The sequence below is a fragment of the Hyla sarda genome, chromosome 7 (assembly GCF_029499605.1).
Source record: "Hyla sarda isolate aHylSar1 chromosome 7, aHylSar1.hap1, whole genome shotgun sequence".
Taxonomy (NCBI): domain Eukaryota; kingdom Metazoa; phylum Chordata; class Amphibia; order Anura; family Hylidae; genus Hyla; species Hyla sarda.
The window spans coordinates 116,542,200-116,563,579 of NC_079195.1; the positions used below are offsets into that span (position 1 = coordinate 116,542,200).

Below are 21,380 nucleotides of genomic sequence, written 5' to 3' on the forward strand. Positions count from 1 at the left end.
CCCCAACTTTTCCTTTTCATAAGGGGTAAAAAGAGAAAAAGCCTCCCAAAATTTGTAGTGCAATTTCTCCCGAGTACGGAAATACCCCATATGTGGCCCTAAACTGTTTCCTTGAAATACGACAGGGCTCTGAAGTGAGAGAGCGTCATGCGCATTTGAGGACAAAATTAGGGATTGCATAGTGGTGAACATAGGGGTATTCTACGCCAGTAATTCCCAAACAGGGTGCCTCCAGCTGTTGCTAAACTCCCAGCATGCCTGGACAGTCAGTGGCTGCTGGGAGTTGTTGATTTACAACAGCTGGAGGCTCCGTTTTGGAAACACTGCCGTACAATACGTTTTCATTTTTATTGGGGGGGCAGTGTAAGGGGGTGTATATGTAGTGTTTTACCCTTTATTATGTGTTGGTGTAGTGTTTTAAGGGTACATTCACACTGGCGGGTTATGGTGAGTTTGAATGTACCTTGTACATTTATTTGGGAGGGCAAACCTCCAGCTGTTTCAAAACTACAACCCCCAGCATTTACTGACAGACCGTGCATGCTGGGAGTTGTACTTTTGCAACAGCTGGAGGCACACTGGTTGGAAAACCTTCAGTTAGGTTCTGTTACCTAACTCAGTATTTTCCAACCAGTGCGCCTCCAGCTGTTGTAAAACTACAACTCTCAGCATGTACTGATCGCCGAAGGGCATGCTGGGAGATGTAGTTATGCAACAGTTGGAGGTACGCAACTACAGCTCCCAGCATGCTGAGACAGCTGTTTGCTGTCTGGGCATGCTGGGATTTGCAGTTTTGCAACATCTGGAGAGCTACAGTTTAGAGACCACTGCACAGTGATCTCCAAACTGTGGCCCTCCAAATGTTGCAAAACTAAAAATCCCAGCATGCCCAAACAGCTGTCTGGGCATGCTAGGAGTTGTAGTTTTGCAACATCTGGAGGGCTACAGTTTAGAGACCACTGTATAGTAGTCTCAAACTGTAGCACTCTAGATGTTGCTAGGCAACTCACCGGCTTCCGTAGAATCCAGGGAGCTGCATCGCCGTCCTCTTTTGCCGCTGATCTCCGTCACCGTTCGTTGCTCCGCTGCCACGGATGGGTAAGTGGACTTCGGCGCCAGTTTCCCCGTTCTTCCCCACCGACAGTGGGTGGGCACGGGGAAACCAAAAGTTAACCACCCCCCCCCCCCCCCCGATCTGCTATTGGTCGTCGCGTCTATACGACCCCTGCCACCTCACTCCTATCCCTTCAGGGGGATCATGGATGTTTTGGACAACCCCAATCCCCCTTATTTTTCGGAATTGCGCAAATCGCAGGTGTGAATTCACCTGCGATTTGCCGCAATCGCCGACATGGGGGGGGGGGTCTGATGATTCCGGGGACCGGAATTGCCCATGACATACATCCTTAAGACCCAGGGTGTCATGACGTAACGTTACGTCATGGATCCTGTAGGGGTTAAATAGAAGTAATTTGCAAATCTGTATGACTTACTGGCACCAGTTGATGTTAAATGTTTTCCTTCTTTGGGGTACCCTTTTAAAAAGACTCTATTAGAGCCGTTTAATAAAATAAAAGGAAAACTGGCAGGAGGATCGCCTGCACTAACCTGAATATAATAAATAGGATTATAGTTCGGTTGACCTTGTTTCTAATGATTTTTACCTCAACTCAAATCAATCAGCAATGATAACACCGCCGACTCCCTCCTGTCCAGCCTGCCACTTCATCAACATTAACCTCTCCTGCTGCAGCTGTCTGTACGATAAGACGGCGCGCATGCGTTGTGACTGCTACACAAAAAATGACACGGCTCTGCGTCATAAAGGCGGCTTTAGCAGGAGAGGTGAATATAGATGAAGTGGCGGGCTGGACGGGAGGGAGATTATGTTTTTTTCATTACTGATACAGCAATGGTAACATCCCCATTTCTTGTTTCTGCAAATTAGCATAAAATTTACACTGCTCAAAAAAGGGAACACAAACAACACAATGTAACTCCAATTCAATCACACTTCTGTGCAATCACACTGTCCACTCAGGAAGCAACACTGATTGACAATCAATTTCACATGCTGTTATGCATATCGAACAGACAACAGGTGTAAATTATAGGCAATTAGCAAGATACCCCAATAAAGGAATAGTTGTGCAGGTGGTGACCACAGACCACTTCTCAGTTCCTATGCTTCCTGGCTGATGTTTTGGTCACTTTTGAATGCTGGCAGTGCTTTCACTCTAGTGGTAGCATGAGATGGAGTCTACAACCCACACAAGTGGCTCAGGTAGTGCAGCTCATCCAGGAAGGTTTGTTGTGTCTGTCAGCATAGTGTCCAGAGCATGGAGGGACTACCAAAAGACAGGCCAGTAAATCATGAGACATGGAGGAGGCCGTAGGAGAGCAACAACCCAGCAGCAGGACGGCTACCTCCGCCTTTGTGCAAGGAGGAGCAGGAGGATCACTGCCAGAGCCCTGCAAAATAACCTCCAGAAGGTCACAAATGCGCATGTGTCCACTCAAATGGTCAGAAAGACTCCATGAGGGTGGTATGAGGGCCCGACTTCCACAGGTGGGGGTTGTGCTTACAGCCCAACACCGTGCAGGATGTTTTCCATTTGCCAGAGATCACCAAGATTGGCAAATTCGTCACTGGCGTCCTGTGCTCTTTACAGATGAAAGCAGGTTCACACTGAGCACATGGGACAGACGTGACTGGAGACGCCATGGAGAACATTCTGCTGCCTGCAACATCCTCAAGCATGACCGGTTTGGCAGTGGGTCAGTAATGGTGTAGGGTAGAATTTCTTTGGGGATCGCACAGCCCTTTATGTGCTTGCCAGAGGTAGCCTGACTGCCATTAGGTACCGAGATGAGATCCTCAGACCGCTTGTGAGACCATATTGTGGTTGACCCTTGGTTCCTCCTAATGCAAGACAATGCTAGACCTCATGTGGTTGGAGTGTGTCAGCAGTTCCTGCAAGAGGAAGGCATTGATGCTATGGACTGGCCCACCCGTTCCCCAGACCTGAATCCGATTGAGCACATCTGGGACATCAGGTCTCGCTCCATCCAACAACGCCACGTTGCACCACAGACTGTCCATGAGTTGGCGGATGCTGTAGTCCAGGTCTGGGAGGACATCGTTCAGGAGACCATTCACCACCTCATCAGGAGCATGCCCAGGCATTGTAGGGAGGTCATGCGGGCACTTGGAGGACACACACACCCTACTGAGCCTCATTGTGACTTGTTTTTACCCGTTAAGGACACAGGGCGTACCTGCACGCCCTGAATCAGCTCATTTTATATAATGCGGGGCCACACTGTGGACCCGTGTCATAGCAGGTCGGGCCTGGTCTCTTATAGTGGTTAATAGTGCGCGGCACTGATCGCGGTGCCACGCTATTAACCCTTTAGACGTGGCATTCAAAGTTATTTGCCGTGTCTAAGGTGAAAGTAAAGTACCCCCGACTAGATCAGTGGGCTGTTCAGGACCGCCGCAGCAAAATCATGGCATTCCGAACAGCTGGAGGACACAAGGAGGGTGCCTATTTTCCTCCTGTGTGTACGATCGCCGAATGACTGCTCTGTGCCTGAGATCCAGGCATGAGCAGTCAAGCGGCAGAATCATTGATCAAAGTTATCCTATGGGATAACAATGATCAATGTAAAAGGTTATAGGGGTTAGAAGATGACAATTTTAAACGTATAAATTTTCCTGCATGTAGTTATGATTTTTTCCAGAAGTACGACAAAATCAAACCTACATAAGTTGGGTATCTCTTTAATCATATGGACCTACAGAATAAAGAGAAGGTGTCATTTTAACTGAAAAATGTACGGCGTAGAAACAGAAGCCCCCCCAAAAGGTACAAAATTGTGTTTTTTTCTTAAATTTTGTCGCACAATTATTTTTTTCTCTGTTTCATCATATACTTTTGGGTAAAATTACTGATGTCTTTACGAAGTAGAATAGGTGGTGCAAAAAATAAGCCATCATATGGATTTTTAGATGCAAAATTGAAAGTGTTATGATTTTTTATAGATAAGGAGGAAAAAATGAAAGTACAAAATTGGAAAAACCCCCGTGTCCTTATGGGGTTAAGGACATTACATCAAAGTTGGATCAGCCTGTAGTGTGGGTTTCCACTTTGATTTTGAGTGTGACTCCACATCCAGACCTCCATGGGTTGATACATTTTATTTCCATTGATCATTTTTGTGTGATTTTGCTGTCAGCACATTCAACTATGTAAAGACAAAAGTATTTCGTACAATTAGTTCATTCATTGAGATCGAGGATGTGTTATCTAAGTGTTCCCTTTATTTTTTTGAGCAGTGTTTTTTGCTCATATTTTCTGAATGGCTGAATGGATTTGGATGAGGTGAACATAGTCAGAAAACGGGTCACCTGTAATCCTGAATATATTTAGGCTAGTGTAGATGGTCCTCCTGTCAGTTCTCTATTAATAACCATATTAGTTTTTAAATTTCACTGCTGTTGTAAGGAGATCATCAAAGTTTTTGTCTATTATGCTAAAGAGGCCTAAGGGCCCACTAGACATGCCCAATTATCATACCCTCCCTTCCTTGTTGAAGCCATGTGTCACATCTTTAAACTGTTTGAAAGCAGTAGTGAGAGCAATGGACAGTCAAGTGTAAGGTGTGTATGGGGCTGGAACAGCGGCAGGAGATAAAAAATGTGTTCTAGGGTGTATCTTTTTATTTTATTTTTTTAATAACTATGCTCAGGCAGGTGTCAAATAGAATAACCACCTAAATTTACCTTCCACGCTCTCCCCAGTGCTACAGTTATCACAGAGCTCCAGTCCCGCCATCCACCACTCAGCACAGGAAATGGCCCACAGTCAATGGCTGAGACCGGATGTTGTGGCCACTTATTGGTTGAGTGGGGCATTCCATGTACCAAGCCTGACCTTGAAGTGCTCCACAGGGAAATCAGAGCTCTGTAATCGCAAAGGTTTACTTTGGTTTGGTAAATCAGCTTAGAAAATTGTTCAGAAGAGTAATGCAAAGGACTGAGCCATTCTGACAACTCTTATTCTGTATGGGAAGAAGCAGCCTACAATTTATTTTAACACCAATATAAAAACAACCCTGTAAAAATCATTTAAAGGGGTCCTCCGGTGGAATTTTTTTTTTTTTTTAAATCAACTAGTGCCAAAAAGTTAGACATATTTGTATATTATTTCTATTTAAAAATCTTAATTCTTCCAGTACTTAGCTGCTGTATGCTCCAGAGAAAGTTGTATTGTTCTTTTCAGTGTGACCACAGTGCTCTCTGCTGATACCTCTGTCCGTGTCAGGGACTGTCCAGAGCATTAGAGGTTTGCTATGGGGATTCACTCCTACACTGGACAGTTCTTGACATGAACAGAGGTGACCGCAGAGGGCACTGTGGTCAGACAGTAATTTACAAATCTGTTTAACTCTTTGGCACCAGTTTGTCAGCTCTCCTTTGTCATCGGCATCATAGATTCATAATTCAGTTTAATCATTTTCCGGGGAAAACCAGTTATATTCAATAAAGCAGATATGTCAGGAGAGGTGACAGATTTGTTTTAGACAATCCACTGCATCCAATGAAGTAGTAAGAGTAATGTTAAATGGTTTATTCAGTATGTTGTGCTTTTATAAACAGATCTTAAATAACACAATAACTTAAAACGATAGACACTGCAGTAGCTACCTGAGTGTATACTGTATATTACAAACACATCGTATTCTTACATAATGAGGCTTAAAGTGTCTACACTGCTGGTTGTAATTCCTGCATGGCTGCATTTTATTAATATATTATAGTAACATTTCTTTAATATATTATCTGAGACTAAACATTATCTGCCAATCCAACATCTCTGAAGGCTATTACAACCAGCACTAGCCACCAAATAATAGCATCAAACCAAACAAAAGCCCTGCTGCATATACAGTACAGAAAAAGCAGGCAAGGAGTATAATATTCATTTCCTCTCCAGATCTTCTTAATAATCACCGCAAAGCCAAAGATTTTAAAGTGGCTATCCCAATATTAAAAGATATTCCCTGCCAAAAGGATAGGGGACATATAGCGGATAGGTGGAAGTCGTCACCAATCACAAGATTAGAGGTAAAATTTCCCCCCACACATGCTTGGCTACTGCTCCAATTCACTGTCTTTATTGCAAATTCTGGACATTCAGCTCTTGGCAAACTTCAGAAGTCTTCTAGAGTGAAAGGAGCAGTGGCCGAGCATGTGCAGTGCTTCTTTATTCACTTAGGGACATCTAACCTCCATTCTCACGATTGGTGGGGGTCCCAGCCATCAGACCTCTATCCATTAGCTGTTTAGCCTCTATTTTGTGGATAGATGATAACATTTAATCTTAGGATAACGCCTTTAAAGACCTATGTCATACAAACAATTAATAGGGAATCCAGATTGTCTTTGGAAGCAGACGTCTGCTCCCTTGCATCGTTGTAGCCTTTTTGCACAAATAGTATGTCCAATCAGAATTTTGTCCTGACCATGAGCCATAACATTCCATGCACACACTGAATTTGTGGCAATCTATTTAAGACTGTGATAAGTATTGTACTTTTCTTTTTTGGTTCTGTAAAGCACCATAAAGAAGTTGGTGCTAGTTTTAGCAACCTTTTCAATTTATTCAGTAATCTATATGGAGAATAATGTATTGCATTGCTTCCTCATGTACTGTTTGTATATGAGAAAGCACCTGATGACTGAGAAATTGGCACAGTATGGTACAAACGATTTACCCATTCTACAGTACAAAAGGCTTTACTTTGCCACTTCCCGAGTGTGCACCTGTAATGTCCGTATCAGTTTTCAGTGCTACACTCCCAACTTGCTGGCGATCGTCATAAGGACCTTTAAAATGGGCATGAAACCGGAAACTTCACTGAAGTTGCTGCCACTGACCACCTGTGTGTGTACAGCAAGTCCTTGCTGGTAATTGCGACTCTCCATACAACAGGCAATGTCATTTAGCCCAGTCAAAATATTCGGTGATAGCTGAGAAAAGAAAAAAGCAGAATGAAATGCATCGCTACACAAAACATCAATGCACTATTACATTTTAGATCTTTAATCACAATTGATTTAAACAAAGTCCTGAGATAAGGCTGTCACTCCCTCCTGTATTCCTCAGACTCAGGATTTTAACCCTGCAGGTCTGTGCGCTCTGTAGATCCTTCGGTGCTTGTGTCTGAAGCATACAATGAAGATGCATCCTCATTGTACACCTTGCCAGTGGCAATAAAGCAGAAAGTTTGAAGTAGAGGTTCTGGTGCCGTGTCATTTGTTTTCTTCTAAGAATTTACAGTTGATTTAAAAACAAGTGCATTTATATTGTATGTAATAATAAGGATCATAAAGTACACACACTGCTTTAAAGGGGTACTCTGGTGCTTAGACATCTTATCCCCTATCAAAAGGATAGGGGATAAGATGCCTGATCGCTGGAGTCCCGCCGCTGGGGACCCCGGGATCTTGCACGCAGCACCCCGTTTGTAATCAGTCCCCGGAGCGTGTTCGCTCAGGGTCTGATTACCGACGACCACAAGGCCGGCAGCGTGTGACGTCACGCTCCACCCCTCAATGCAAGCCTATGGGAGGGGGCGTAACAGCTATAACGCCCCCTCCCGTAGGCTTGCATTGAGGGGCGGAGAGTGACGTCACAAGGGGGCAGAAGGGTTTTCATTGACATACAAGGCAAAAATCTGTGGATCATGCTGCGTGGGATCTAATGTATGTAAATAGGGTAGCACTGCAACCGTTACCCAACAGTTGCAAGAAATTTGTCAGACCTTTTATTCTGTTCCACAGGAGTCTGGCAGTGGCTTACCCCTCATCTCATCTTTCAGAATACACGAATAGTCGGCCAAGCCTAACAGAAGTGTGCAAAATAAATGCATCAACATAAAGTAACTTATACTCACAGTATTCTCTCTCAGCTTGTCATACAAACACTCCAACCTCTGCAATGCATCCTCAAGCTTCCGTTTAGTTTTCTGCAGACACAATGAATGACACTTTCTTTTCACACATAATACATAAGCAAATTACTTTGTGCAACAAGATTTTCAGTATTTAACTGTGCTTTCATCTTCATACTAGGAATGCCCAGATATTTTGGCAACTGAAACATAATCATCCAAAAATAATGTTTTCGGTCTGGAGTCAAATGGAAAAAAGTGCTGAAAATATTGTGGACCTGACTTACGGTAGGGGGAATGCTTAGCCTACGAAAGGGGCACACATTAGGAGTTTGAAGCATTGCGATGCTATGCTGTTGCCCAGAGGCTCATGCAACGGCATCCAAGGCCACTGAGACTACCCAATCTCCAGCAGCATTTACTGTAGGCGGTTCAGAGCTACAGGATGCTTCAGTACCGTGAGGCTTGAAGTTTTCTGTGACCTTATTTAAGTGCAACATCCTGGGAGTTGTAGTTTTATTTTGGGACAGCTGCAGAGACACAGCCTTTGGTTCTACAAAACTACAACTCCCAGAATGTTGCACTACAACCTATAGGGAAATGAAAGAGATCGGATCCAGCTCAATGCAGGTAAAATCGGGTTTAATCCATAGGACAAGGAAGGAACAAGTGCTGAGCTGGCTTTCACCTTGTTTTACTACAACCTATACTATGCGTCAAGCTTCATAAAACACTGGTAGAGTAGCATAATGGTGTTCTTGTTTTAAAAAGTAAGTCAATTTTAGTTTGTTAAAAAATTAAGACTGAAGAATAGCGGCTTGTTCTAATTCAAGTATTATCTGTGTGGCAGTGCAGGGAAATATCTCATGTTCCATGATTTTCTCAACCTACGTGAATGGAGGAGAAATAGCTGCAGCCAATACTCAATGACTGTGTTCTACATATACTGAGTTGCTTCTGTATGGGCCTCTAGTCTATGTATTCAGTGCTAGCTTTTGTCTCTGAACCAATTTAAGACCTCATACAAGCAATTTTCTGTGCTGGGAAAACATTATTCATCCTGCTGAGCCTTATCCTTCCTGCTGCTTCACCTAGGATGCCTCCCCTCAGGCAGCACTGTAGATCAACCAGCCTAATGGCTCCTCTCTTCTACTCATTCCATTTAACATTCTTTTACAACTGCCCAACAATCATTCTATGCCCTCCCAAAGGAGCACAGCTACAACTCAAGCACCTTATTATTTAAGTTAGAGCTGTTACTAATCTTGTTATGCATCTCACTAAATGACTATGTCAAAACAATTCAAGGGGTTTGCATTGTTGTGATGAGCTTGTATAGTAATGACAGGGTAGTACTAGTGCAAAAGTTATCATTTATCTCATTTAAATCAGGCATAACATTTAGATAAATATATATGGCCAGTAAAATATATACTGTGCATGTTGAAAGAAGCAAACTTACTGGGTCAGATGCCACTGCAGAGCAGCGCAGAACCAGACCAGTGAATGTTCTTTGTAGCGGTAGATGCTCTGCGGGCAATTCTTTTTTTTCTAATTTTTCAACTGGCATCCGGTGAAACTGAAAACATAAAATTGCATGTTTGTGTTAGGTCCCCAAAAAAAAATAGGACAAAAAAAAAAAAAAAAGGATTGTTAGGCATTGTGTACTGCGATATGTACTGCTCCATATTAGGTGCCCTATAGTGCACTGAATTCCCCCATTGAAGCAATGATAACATTGAATATAGGAAAGGCCAAAGCAGTGTTCCCCAACCTGTGGCTCTCTAGCTATTGCAGCATTACAACCCCCAATTACAGAAGGGAGTTGTATTATTATTATTATTTTTTTTTTGTTAAGCAGGAGAGCCACAGGTTGGGAGGACACTGTTTTACAGGATGGGGCTTGTGTTAATATAAAAGATAAAAGCAAAATAAAAAGGGTACGTTCACATGTGCCTATTTTTGTTGCAGATTTTCTGCTGCAGATTTTGCTGACAATTGACTTTAATGGGTAGCAAAATTCGCTACAGCAGATCTGCAGCAGTAAATACAAATGTGTATACATAGCCTTAAAGAATTATCCCAGAGAGAGATATGTACATCACCAATGAGATGAATTTGTGGTAAAAGTGATACAGATCCAAAATACACTGTGGCACATGAATCCTGCAACTACATAAAATGCTTCTAATTTCTTTACTTATGTAAATTTTTTTGCATCAAGAGTTGCCATAACATTTTGGTGCAAACTCAAATTCTCCATTCTCATTAAATTACAGTGTTTACTACAAAGCTGTATGAGAAAGTCATGCTTACTATCCTGCACTACAATGGCAAGAGTAGTGGGTGATACCAACAAGCAGTACCATAACCCCTTAAGGACCAGGCCAATTTTCACTGTAGGACCCGGCCATTTTTTGCACTGACCACTTTCACTTTAAGCATTAATAACTCTGGGATGTTTTTACCTATCATTCTGATTCCGAGATTGTTTTTTCGTGACATATTCTACTTTATGTTATTGGTAAAATTTTGTCGATATTTGCATAATTTCTTAGTGAAAAATTAAAAAATTTGATGAAAAAAATGAAAATTTTGCATTTTTCTAACTTTGAAGCACTCTGCTTGTAAGGAAAATATGCGAGGAGGTAGAGGAAGAAGGACCAACGAAATTCCAGGCGCTGCTAGCTCAAAAACACCGGAGGCAATGGGTTATAGATGAAAGCTCCTGCAGATTCTCCTCATGCTTTGCCTGCTGGAAAACAGCGAACGCTGACACCAGAGGGCTTCAAATTTCAGCAGCAATTTTCCAATTTTTCACCAAATTTTCAAAATCAGAATTTTTCATGGACCAGTTCAGGTTTGAAGTGGATTTGAAGGGCCTTCATATTAGAAATACCCCACAAATGACCCCATTATAAAAACTGCACCCCTCAAAGTATTCAAAATGCCATTCAGTAAGTGTGTTAACCCTTTAGGTGTTTCACAGGAATAGCAGCAAAGTGAAGGAGAAAATTCTAAATCTTAATTTTTTACACTCGCATGTTCTTGTAGACCCAGTTTTTGAATTTTTACAAGGGATATAAGGAGAGAAATCACCCTAAAATGTGTAACCAATTTCTCTCGAGTAAGGAAATACCTCATATGTGTATGTAAAGTGTTCGGCGAGCGCAGTAGAGGGCTCAGTAGGGAGGGAGCGACAATGGGATTTTGGAGAGTGAGTTTTTCTGAAATGTTTTTTGGGGGGCATGTCACATTTAGGAAGCCCCTATGGTGCCAGAACAGTAGAAAACCCCACACATGGCATACTATTTTGGAAACTACAGCCCTCAAGGTACGTAACAAGGGGTCCAGTGAGCCTTAATACCCCACAGGTTTTTGATGAATTTTTGTTAAATTCGGATGTGTAAATGTAAAAAAAAAAAAAAAAATCAATAAAAAATTTCACTAAAGTGCATTTTTTTCCCCAAATTTACCATTTTTATAAAGGGTAATGGGAGAAAATGCCCCCCAAAATGTGTAACCCCCTCATGTATGGACGTAAAATGCTCTGCAGGCAAACTACAATGCTCAGAAGAGAAGGAGTCACATTTGGCTTTTGGAAAGCAAATTTTGCTGAAATGGTTTTTCTGGGGGCATATCGCATTTAGGAAGCCCTATGGTGCCAGAACAGCAAAAAAAAAAAACACATGGCATACTATTTTGGAAACTACACCCCTCAAGGAATGTAACAAGGGGTACAGGGAGCCTTAACACCTCACAGGTATTTCACGACTTTTTGTTAAAGTTGGATGTGCAAATGAAAAAAAATTTTTTTTCACTAAAATGCAGTTTTCCCCCCAAATTTTTAATTTTTACAAGGGGTAATAGGAGAAAATTATCCCCAAAATTTGTAACCCCATTTCTTCCGAGCATGGAAATACCCCATGTGTGGACGTTAAGTGCTCTGCTGGCGAACTACAATGCTCAGAAGAGGAGGAGCCCCATTAAGCTTTTGAAAAGGGAATTTGTTTGGAATGGAAGTCAGGGGCCATGTGGGTTTACAAAGACCCCCGTGGTGCCAGAACAGTGGACCCCCCCACATGTGACCCCATTTTGGAAACTACACCCCTCACAGAATTTAATAAGGGGTGCAGTGAGCATTTACACCCCACTGGCGTTTGACAGATCTTTGGAACAGTGGGCTGAGCAAATGAAATTAAAATTTTCAATTTCACGGAACACTGTTCCAAAAATCTGTTAGACCCCTGTGGGGCGTAAATGCTCACTGCACCCCTTATTACATTACATGAGGGGTGTAGTTTCCAAAATGGGGTAACATGTGGGGGGGGGGGGGTCCACTGTTCTGGTACCATGGGGGCTTTGTAAACACATGTGGCCTTCAATTCCAGACAAATTTTCTCTTCAAAATCCCAATGGCGCTCCTTCTCTTCTGAGCATTGTAGTTTGCCCGCAGAGCACTTTACATCCACATATGGGATATGTTCTTACTCAGAAGAAATGGGGCTACAAATTTTGGGGGGCTTTTTTCCTATTTTCCCCTTGTGAAAATGAAAAATTTAGGGTAACACCAGCATTTTAGTGAAAAAAATTTCTTTTTTTCATTTTCCCATCCAACTTTAAAGAAAAATCTTCAAACACCTGTGGGGTGATAAGGCTCACTATACACCTTGCTACGTTCTGTGAGGGGTGTAGTTTCCAATATGGGGTCACATGTGGGTATTAATTTTTTTGCGTTTATGTCAGAACCGCTGTAAAATCAGCCACCCCTGTGCAAATCACCAATTTAGGCCTCAAATGTACATAGTGCGCTCTCACTCCTGAGCCTTGTTGTGTGTAGACCCCAACTTTTCTTTTTCATAAGGGATAAAAGGAGAAAAAGCCCCCAAAATTTGTAGTGCAATTTCTCCCGAGCACAGGAATACTCCATATGTGGCCCTAAACTGTTTCCTCGAAATACGACAGGGCTCCGTGAGAGAGCGAGAGAGCACCATGCGCATTTGAGGACTAAATTAGGGATTGCATCGGGGTGGACATAGGGGTATTCTACGCTAGTGATTCCCAAACAGGGTGCCTTCAGTTGTTGCTAAACTCCCAGCATGCCTGGACAGTCAGTGGCTGTCCGGAAATGCTGGAGGCTCCGTTTTGGAAACACTGCCGTACAATACGTTTTTCATTTTTATTGGGAGGGACAGTGTAAGGGGGTGTATATGTTGTGTTTTACCCTTTATTATGTGTTAGTGTAGTGTTTTTAGGGTACATTCACACTGGTGGCGGTTTACAGTGAGCTTACCGCTAGGAGTATGCACTGCGGCGAAAAATTTGCAGCAGCTCATACTTGAAGCAGGAAACTTACTGTAAACCTGCCCGTAAGAATGTACCCTGTACATTCACATGGGGAGCAAACCTCCAGCTGTTTCAAAACTACAACTCCCAGCATGCACTGACAGACCGTGCATGCTGGGAGTTGTACTTTTGCAACAGCTGGAGGCACACTGGTTTGAAAACCTTCAGTTAGGTTCTGTTACCTAACTCAGTATTTTCCAACCAGTGTGCCTCCAGCTGTTGCAAAACTACAACTCCCAGCATGTACTGATCGCCGAAGGGCATGCTGGGAGATGTAGTTTTGCAACAGCTGGAGGTACGCAACAACAACTCTCAGCATGCAGAGACAGCTGTTTGGGCATGCTGGGATTTGCAGTTTTGCAAAATCTGTAGGGCTACAATTTAGAGATCTCCAAACTGTGGACCTCCAGCTGTTGCAAAACTACAAATCCCAGCATGCTCAGACAGCAAACTGCTGTTTGGGCATGCTAGGAGTTGCAGTTCTGCAACATCTGGAGGGCCACATTTAGAGATCACTGCCAGTGATCTCGAAACTGTGGCCCTCCAGCTGTCGCAAAACTACAAATCCCTGCATGCCCAAACAGCAGTCTGGGCATGCTGGGAGTTGTAGCTTTGCAACATCTGTAGGGTTACAGTTTAGAGACCAATGGTGGTCTCAAACTGTACCCTACAGATGTTGCTAGGCAACTTACTGGCTTCCGTCGGATCCAGGGAGCCAGCTGCACGACATCGCCGGACTCCGATCTCCTCCACTGATCGTCGCCCGCAGCCTCGCCCGCGGGGTAAGTGGACTCCGGCGCCGGTCCTCTGTCGTTTCCCCGTGCTGCCCCGCCTATTGTGGGTGGGCAGGACGGGGAAACCGAAAGTAAAGCCCCCCGCCTCCGATCTGCTATTGGTGGTCGCGTCTAGACCACCAATAGCAGGGATAGGAGGGGTGGCACCCCTGCCACCTCACTCCTATCCCTTCAGGGGGATCGTGGGTGTCTTTGACAACCGCGATCCCCCTTATTTTCCGGGTCACCATAGACCCGTATGACCCAGAATAGCCGCAAATCGCAAATGTGAATTCACTTGCGATTTGCGCCGATCGCCGAAATGGGGGGTCTGATGACCCCCCTGGGCATTTGCACGAGGTGCCTACTGATAGATATCAGCAGTCACCCCCGTCCGGTCCCCACCCGGCACGCGACAGGGACCGAAATTCCTACGGGTGTACAGGTATGCCCTTGGTCCTTAAGTTCCAGGGAGCAAAGGCGTACCTGTACGCCCTTAGTCCTTAACAGGTTAAACTGGAAGCTCGACTGCATTGGCTGTATTACACATACATTACATACAGAAACCGATATGTACTCTTTTAGTGTCAGAGAATCACTTGAGCGATGTATATATCTACTGGAAGATTGTGCAGTACTGCTGCCAAGTAGATCAGACTGCCAGCTCTCCCTGCTGTGTCTTCTGCTGTAATCTTTCAACTTCTTGCAGGTGACCGAACATCACACATAACTGAAGTGACCTCTCAAAGCTCATCTACCACTATCTCTACTATTTGTATGGGTCAGAGTCAACACTCATTTATTGCCTGGTTTAGAGAATAGTTCGGACAGAAACAGCGTTAAGAGAGCAAATGATTTATAACAGATTATGTGAAAAGCATTAGGAAAGGAAATATTCAGAAAACAGTTACAAATAATACCAAACAATATATAAAGTCTTGCAAGGAATACAAAGGCTTCAAATGCTGCCTTACTGCTGGGCACAAAAAAAATACTGGCCCACATTTACTATGGCTATTGCTCCCAAATGTTGGCCCCAAATGCACCAACAGTAAACAGAACAGTAAAATGCACATGTGGAAGGAAAGGGACCTGCGCCAAAAATATGATTACCTTTGTGTAATGTATACCAAATTATAGTTGGTGGAATGTTTAAGTGTCACTGGGGAGATTTATCAAAACCTTTGCAGAGGAAAAGTTGACCAGTTGCCCCTAGCAACCAGATTGCTTCTTTCATTTTTAAAAAGTTCTCTTCAAAATAAAAGAAGCGATCTGATTGGTTGCTATGGGCAACTGGTCATCTTTTCCTCTGCAAAGGTTTTGATAAATCTCCATTGTGACTAAAAAAGGGACAAAAAAGAAGAATAGTCAAATAGTGACAATGTCAAAAAGAGAAGCACAGAGCTAAGTGCTTATCAGTCAGTCAATGCATGGACAAGTGCATCTCCTGGCTCATTCTATCGATCAGTGGGCGCAGATCATGTAGACACTGACCAATCAAAACTTTTGACACATCTCTATGGCCCAAATTTATCAAACTGCGTGAGAGAAAAAGTGAAGAGATTTTTCCACAGCAACCAATCACAGCTCAGCTAATGAGCTCTGGTAAAGTGAAAGCTGAGATGTGATTGGTTGCTGTGGGAAAATCACTCCACTTTTCCTCTCACACAGTTTGATAAATCTGAGTCAATGACTTTCAGAAGTCGGCGCTGCTGTTTGGCAGGGAGGAATCACATGTATGACTACACAGTTTTATTTTTTAGTGAGTGACAAATCAGTACACTGTTGCTGTGTATCTACTTTTGATGTCATTCCATTTTAAAAGAGCAGGAAAAGTACTGGCCTTTATTTTAAAGGGGTACTCCGCTGCTAAGCATTGTTCCAAACGCTGAGCAGCGGAGTACCCCTTTAAGACCTATTAACAAAATAGTCCAGTGGACCAGTCACTATAATACGCTGCTCTACTATTCATGTGTACCTGCATGCTTGCTTCCTTAGGTGCTCCAGGAGGAGTCTGACTGGGATCCAGATTGCTGCTCCCGTGAGGCTGAAGGGTTTCTGGCTCAGAAGGCAGCTTCATCACTGGAGTTGTAATAGGAGCTGGAGCGATCAAGGGGTTTGGCTGAAAATACAGTAGGGTTATTAGAGGGGTTGATAGTACACAATGTACATAAAAAAATTTTTGAAAACCTTCAAACAAACATTTTCTAACAAATTGTCTTTTCTTTTCAATTTGGTGCACAACTACCTCCTTCCATGATTCAAATGTTATTTCTAAGGCTAGGTTCACACTACAGAATCTCTGGGCAGAATTTCTGCCGGAGATTTAGCCGGCTGCACTAAGACCGCACGGACTGCATTGCCGTCCCCATAGATGGCAATGCATTTCTGGGTGGATCTTTTGGGAGATCTGCTCAGAAATGCAGTTACATCTATGGGGACGGCAATGCAGTCCGCGCAGTCCTAGTTAGTGCCACCAGCTTGATCTCCGGCAGAAATTATGCCCAGAAATTCCACAGTGTGAACCCAGCCTTACTATTACCTGTTTGGGTCTATTCACATGGCAGAATTCCACTTGCAGAATTCCGCCTTAAGTTAAAACCCATAGCGGATTCCGCACTCCCATTCACACTTCTGAATTTCCGCTTGCGGCAGATCTTTTTGTCCAATTTACCTGGCTTTCCAGACATCCATGTGCTTACTGCAACAACATACCTGAATGGAACTGATATTCATGTGCCATGTGTGGATAGGTTTAAATTAATAAGTCATTGCTAAAAATTCTCCTGCCTGTCCCTTGTGTTATCACAGGTGAATCTTTGAAATAACTAGAGAAAATTGTGTAAATAACAATTCCACTATATAAGGCAGTGTTTACATGTTGCAGGCGCATCACTGTTATGGCAGTGGTTTTTGAAATTACAGTAAAGACCATGGGTTATAGAAAATGTCAGCAAAAACGTGGCATTATGACAACACAAAAGCAATGTGTAAATACACCCAAACGCTATTCCCACAATAACCCCTCCAGATTCCTGGAAGGGTGGGCTTCAGTCACCTCTGGGGAAACACAGACACAGCCGCCTGTCCAACAATGATCAGGGACAAGCAAACTACCTTATAATGTCAGCTTTCTGGAAGTCGTGGGAGGATTTAAACCTATAACTACAAGTCTTGTGGCATGTGAGATTGAGAGGTGAGGGCATTATTCTACTTTGGCTAAGCCACATAGTCAAGGAAGATTCTCTCAAATAAGACCACATCAAAAGGAGATGGTTTTAACAAGAAGCTAATCCTGTTGTAGTGAGCACAGCCTGCAGCCAATTCCCAGCCAGGCACTCTAGAGAGACGTATGAGACACAGGACGGTGAACATGCAGAATGGATACTCCATACCGTCAACAGCATGAATAACATAGGTTAAGGTTACTAAGGAACTTAAAAGGACATAGGATTATTATAATTACATTTGAGGGATAAACATGTTTATTTTCTGCAATGAGTTTAAGTATCATGTAGCATTAACCATATGCTATCAGCTCATTGTTCGGGTAAACTAAACCATCACCTATTAGTAATGGAAAAGTACTGCATTACTAATGATTGCAGAGAGGTGTGGATAAGTCACATTTCTGCAACCCTGAAAGCAATACAGACAATAAGTGCTTTTGTATCGATTTTATGCCAGAATTGTCTAAAGGCCACCTGCGTGCAACAGAAGAAATGTAGTGATGTCAATCCTTGATTCCTGTTCCTAGAGGACTTGTGATGCTGCATAAGTTACCTGCTAGGCCAGAAGACTTTCCCAACAGTAATTGCTCATATAAACAATAAAACTGGTGGATTAATACTAAGAATGTCTGACAGGTGGGACTCCCCTCAGCTAAGGAGGCATTAAAGATGAATGGAGACCTTGCCTGTTTCCAAAACTCTGTCCATTCAAGTCTATAAGAGTTTTGGAAACAGGCAAGCTCATTCTTCATCTCGTCTCTCGCTGAACGTGAAAGCTGGCATACTGCCCAACCGGGTGAAACAGGGGTCAGGGTTCCCTCAGATGGTGTGGCCCCATAGTTGCTTACATGCATAAACTACATCATGTAAAAGTTTACACACATCTTTTGATTACCTTCTTCCATTGCATACCAGATTTCATAGAGCAGGCATCTGTCCAGCCTTCCTGTTCACCTGCTAAGAAAACCCAATATAAGTTATGAACTAAGTTATAAACTATATGTCATTCTTTACATATAGGAGATAGGAGGGCCACCACTTTGTTAAAATAATTCACTCTATAACCAGTGAAGCTTCTTACGAAAACATATTTTATGTACAGGGTGGGCCATTTATATGGATACACCTTAATAAAATGGGAATTATATTAATGATATTAACTTCCTGTTTGTGGCACATTAGTATATGTGAGGGGGGAAACTTTTCAAGATGGGTGGTGACCATGGTGGCCATTTTAAAGTCGGCCATTTTTAATCCAACTTTTGTTTTTTCAATAGGAAGAGGGTCATGTGACACATCAAACGTATTGGGAATTTTACAAGAAAAACAATGATGTGCTTGGTTTCAACATAACTTTATTCTTTCATGAGTTATTTACAAGTTTCTGACCACTTATAAAATGTGTTCAATGTGCTGTCCATTGTGTTGGATTGTCAATTGCAACCCTCTTCTTCCACTCTTCACACACACTGATAGCAACACCGCAGGAGAAATGCTAGCACAGGCTTCCAGTATCCGTAGTTTCAGGTGCTGCAGAATGGGCAAAACAAAAATTGGAACAGGACCCTCAGTTTACACAGAAGATTTTGTTCAGTGATGAGGCAAACATTTATGTGAATGTTGAAGTTAACACACAAAACCACCGCTATTGGTCTGACACTAACCCACATTGGATAGATCCCTCCAAGACTGTTGGAACACAAAAATTGATGGTATGGTGTGGTATATGGGGTACAAAGATAGTGGGGCCATTCTTCATCAATGGAAACCCCAAGGCCACTGGATATGCGAAATTGCTACATGATGATGTGTTTCCCTCTTTATGCACTGAAGCTGGCACGTTCCCTGAGTTTTTCCAGCAAGATGGTGCTCCACCACATTATGGGTGTCAGGTCCGAACATTCCTAGAAGATCAGTTTCCAGGAAAGTGGATTGGTCGTCGTGGGCCAGTTGAACGGCTCTCAAGGTCTCCCGATCTGACCCCCCTTAGACTTTTATCTTTGGGGTCATCTGAAGGCAATTGTCTATGCTGTGAAGATACGAGATGTGCAGCACCTGAAACTACGGATACTGGAAGCCTGTGCTAGCATTTCTCCTGCGGTGTTGCTATCAGTGTGTGAAGAGTGGCAGAAGAGGGTTGCATTGACACAATGGGCAGCACATTGAACACATTTTATTAGTGGTCAGAAACTTGTAAATAACTCATGAAAGAATAAAGTTATGTTAAAACCAAGCACATCATTGTTTTTCTTGTGCAATTCCCAATAAGTTTGATGTGTCATGACCCTCTTCCTATTGAAAAAACTAAAATTGGATTCAAAATGGCCGCCATGGTCACCACCCATCTTGAAAAGTTTCCCCCCTCACATATACTAATGTGCCACAAACAGGAAGTTAATATCATCAACCATTCCCATTTTATTAAGGTGTATCCATATAAATGTCCCACCCTGTATTCATATATAGTGCTACCTCAAGTTGCAATATTAGTTGGGGCGACTACTGTAAACTGAAAATATTTTATCAAGACTATAACTATGGAAAACTAGTAATTGGTTCCAAAGCTCCAAAGTGTCAGCCCAAAAAAATAAAAACATATTAAGGAAAAATAACCAGATAACTGGTGTCCAAAGTACAGCTAATACTGTTACAGGTAAAATGCAGTATAGATCATGTAATGCCAAACTGTACTGTAGAGAGGCGCTAGTAGACAACTATTTAAAGCATGCAATTCAGTGATATAGGTGTTTTACCAATGAAAGGCTTACTCCCTCTGATTAGTCGAAGTATCTAGCTATTCACACATGCAGCGGATCCAGATTGTCTGTATCACGTTATGTTGTGTATTATTTCAATTTACAATGGTCCAGATCTTATCACTTATAACATATTCACTGTAGAAACTGAAGCCGCCATGGATAGCACAAACATACATATGACTTGTATTCAAGGACAAAAACCCAAAGGTGACAGGGTATTGTATTGGTGACTGAAGTACCACTGCCCTCTATCTGAATGAGCAGCAACAAATAGCCTTTGCATGCCTGGTAAATGAGCATTCTCTATCCAAAAGGTCAAATCTCTAAGTACCGGGCTACAATAATGGCTTTAGAGAAGCATTTATTACAGTCTGGATCGTGTAGACCAAATAAATAAATTATTGCCCAATCAGACTGGGTTATTTCCTTACATAACATGCAACACATAGTTTGCATAAAGCACATTACTAGACAAAAAGCTGCACAAATCAAAGGGAGAGATTTATTAATAATGTTGTAAGATGCATACGCTCAGTGTGGAAATGGCAGTATACTGGACACCAATAGGTTGCCTCAAAACCCACACAATTTGAAAAGATGTGGATGTGGCTAATTGATGAGGCAATTCAAAAAAAAGAAAGTGTAAAAAAAGAAAATCATTTAATGCTTTTTTTTTTTTTTTGCACAACCTGTTTAGTAAATCTCCCCCAATTCTACTACAAAGCAGAATGGCACTTCCCAATGTTTACCTGCAGGATCTTGCCTGTTCTCCAGCCAGGGAAATGACCCTAAAATGAACCAGTCAATCAAATATGTCAAGTAAACCCTAATAGAAAAGTGGCATCCTAAGCTAAGGAAATTTACCTTGCAATTTGGACCCAGGAGCACCTGTTTCCTACCTGCAATTGCTTAGAGACATAAAATATGTTTCTACAGTAATTTACGTAGCAAATTAAATATTCCCCATGTTAACATGTTTCATTTTATTTTCTGTACTGGAGAAGAAAATGCACAGCTAGGAGTGCATGGAATGATCATGTTTATCACTGCTTTCCACTTCTAAAGTTACAAGTTTCTATTAAGATCCATACAGACCATAAGTTTGTCTATACAGCAGTACTGTTGTTTAAAAACTTCTCCATAATGCATATTCCCTACTTTGGTTTCTTCTTTTTCATTTGATGATTAAGAGAATACATGTGCTCGAAAAGCTTCCAACTTTAGTGAGGTGTTTGCGGCTAGGTGGTTTGTTGTCTTGTATTCTGGACTTTTAAATTGAAACCAATAAACCTGAATTTTTCTAGGAGTGCTGG

General features: G+C 42.5%; 1 protein-coding gene across 7 annotated transcripts in view; it reads right to left on the bottom strand.

Annotated features, from left to right (window-relative positions):
- The window catches only part of SEC31B (SEC31 homolog B, COPII coat complex component), a 151,345-nt gene that overhangs the window by 4,574 nt on the left and 125,391 nt on the right, over positions 1-21,380 (bottom strand). For 2 of the 7 annotated variants that reach the window (XR_008846356.1, XM_056530523.1), the window contains exons 22-27: positions 20,817-20,855; positions 18,204-18,265; positions 16,057-16,200; positions 9,422-9,538; positions 7,963-8,034; positions 6,830-7,036 (exon numbers count right to left, since the gene is read on the bottom strand). Coding sequence is in view for 6 of the 7 variants with exons in the window: in XM_056530523.1 (XP_056386498.1) it covers positions 6,857-7,036; positions 7,963-8,034; positions 9,422-9,538; positions 16,057-16,200; positions 18,204-18,265; positions 20,817-20,855 (614 nt within the window). In the remaining variant the exon portion in view is untranslated. Of the gene's footprint in view, positions 1-5,060; positions 7,037-7,962; positions 8,035-9,421; positions 9,539-16,056; positions 16,201-18,203; positions 18,266-20,816; positions 20,856-21,380 lie in introns of those variants that run through there. The other 5 variants (XM_056530522.1, XM_056530524.1, XM_056530525.1 and 2 more) reach the window with 4 other exon arrangements.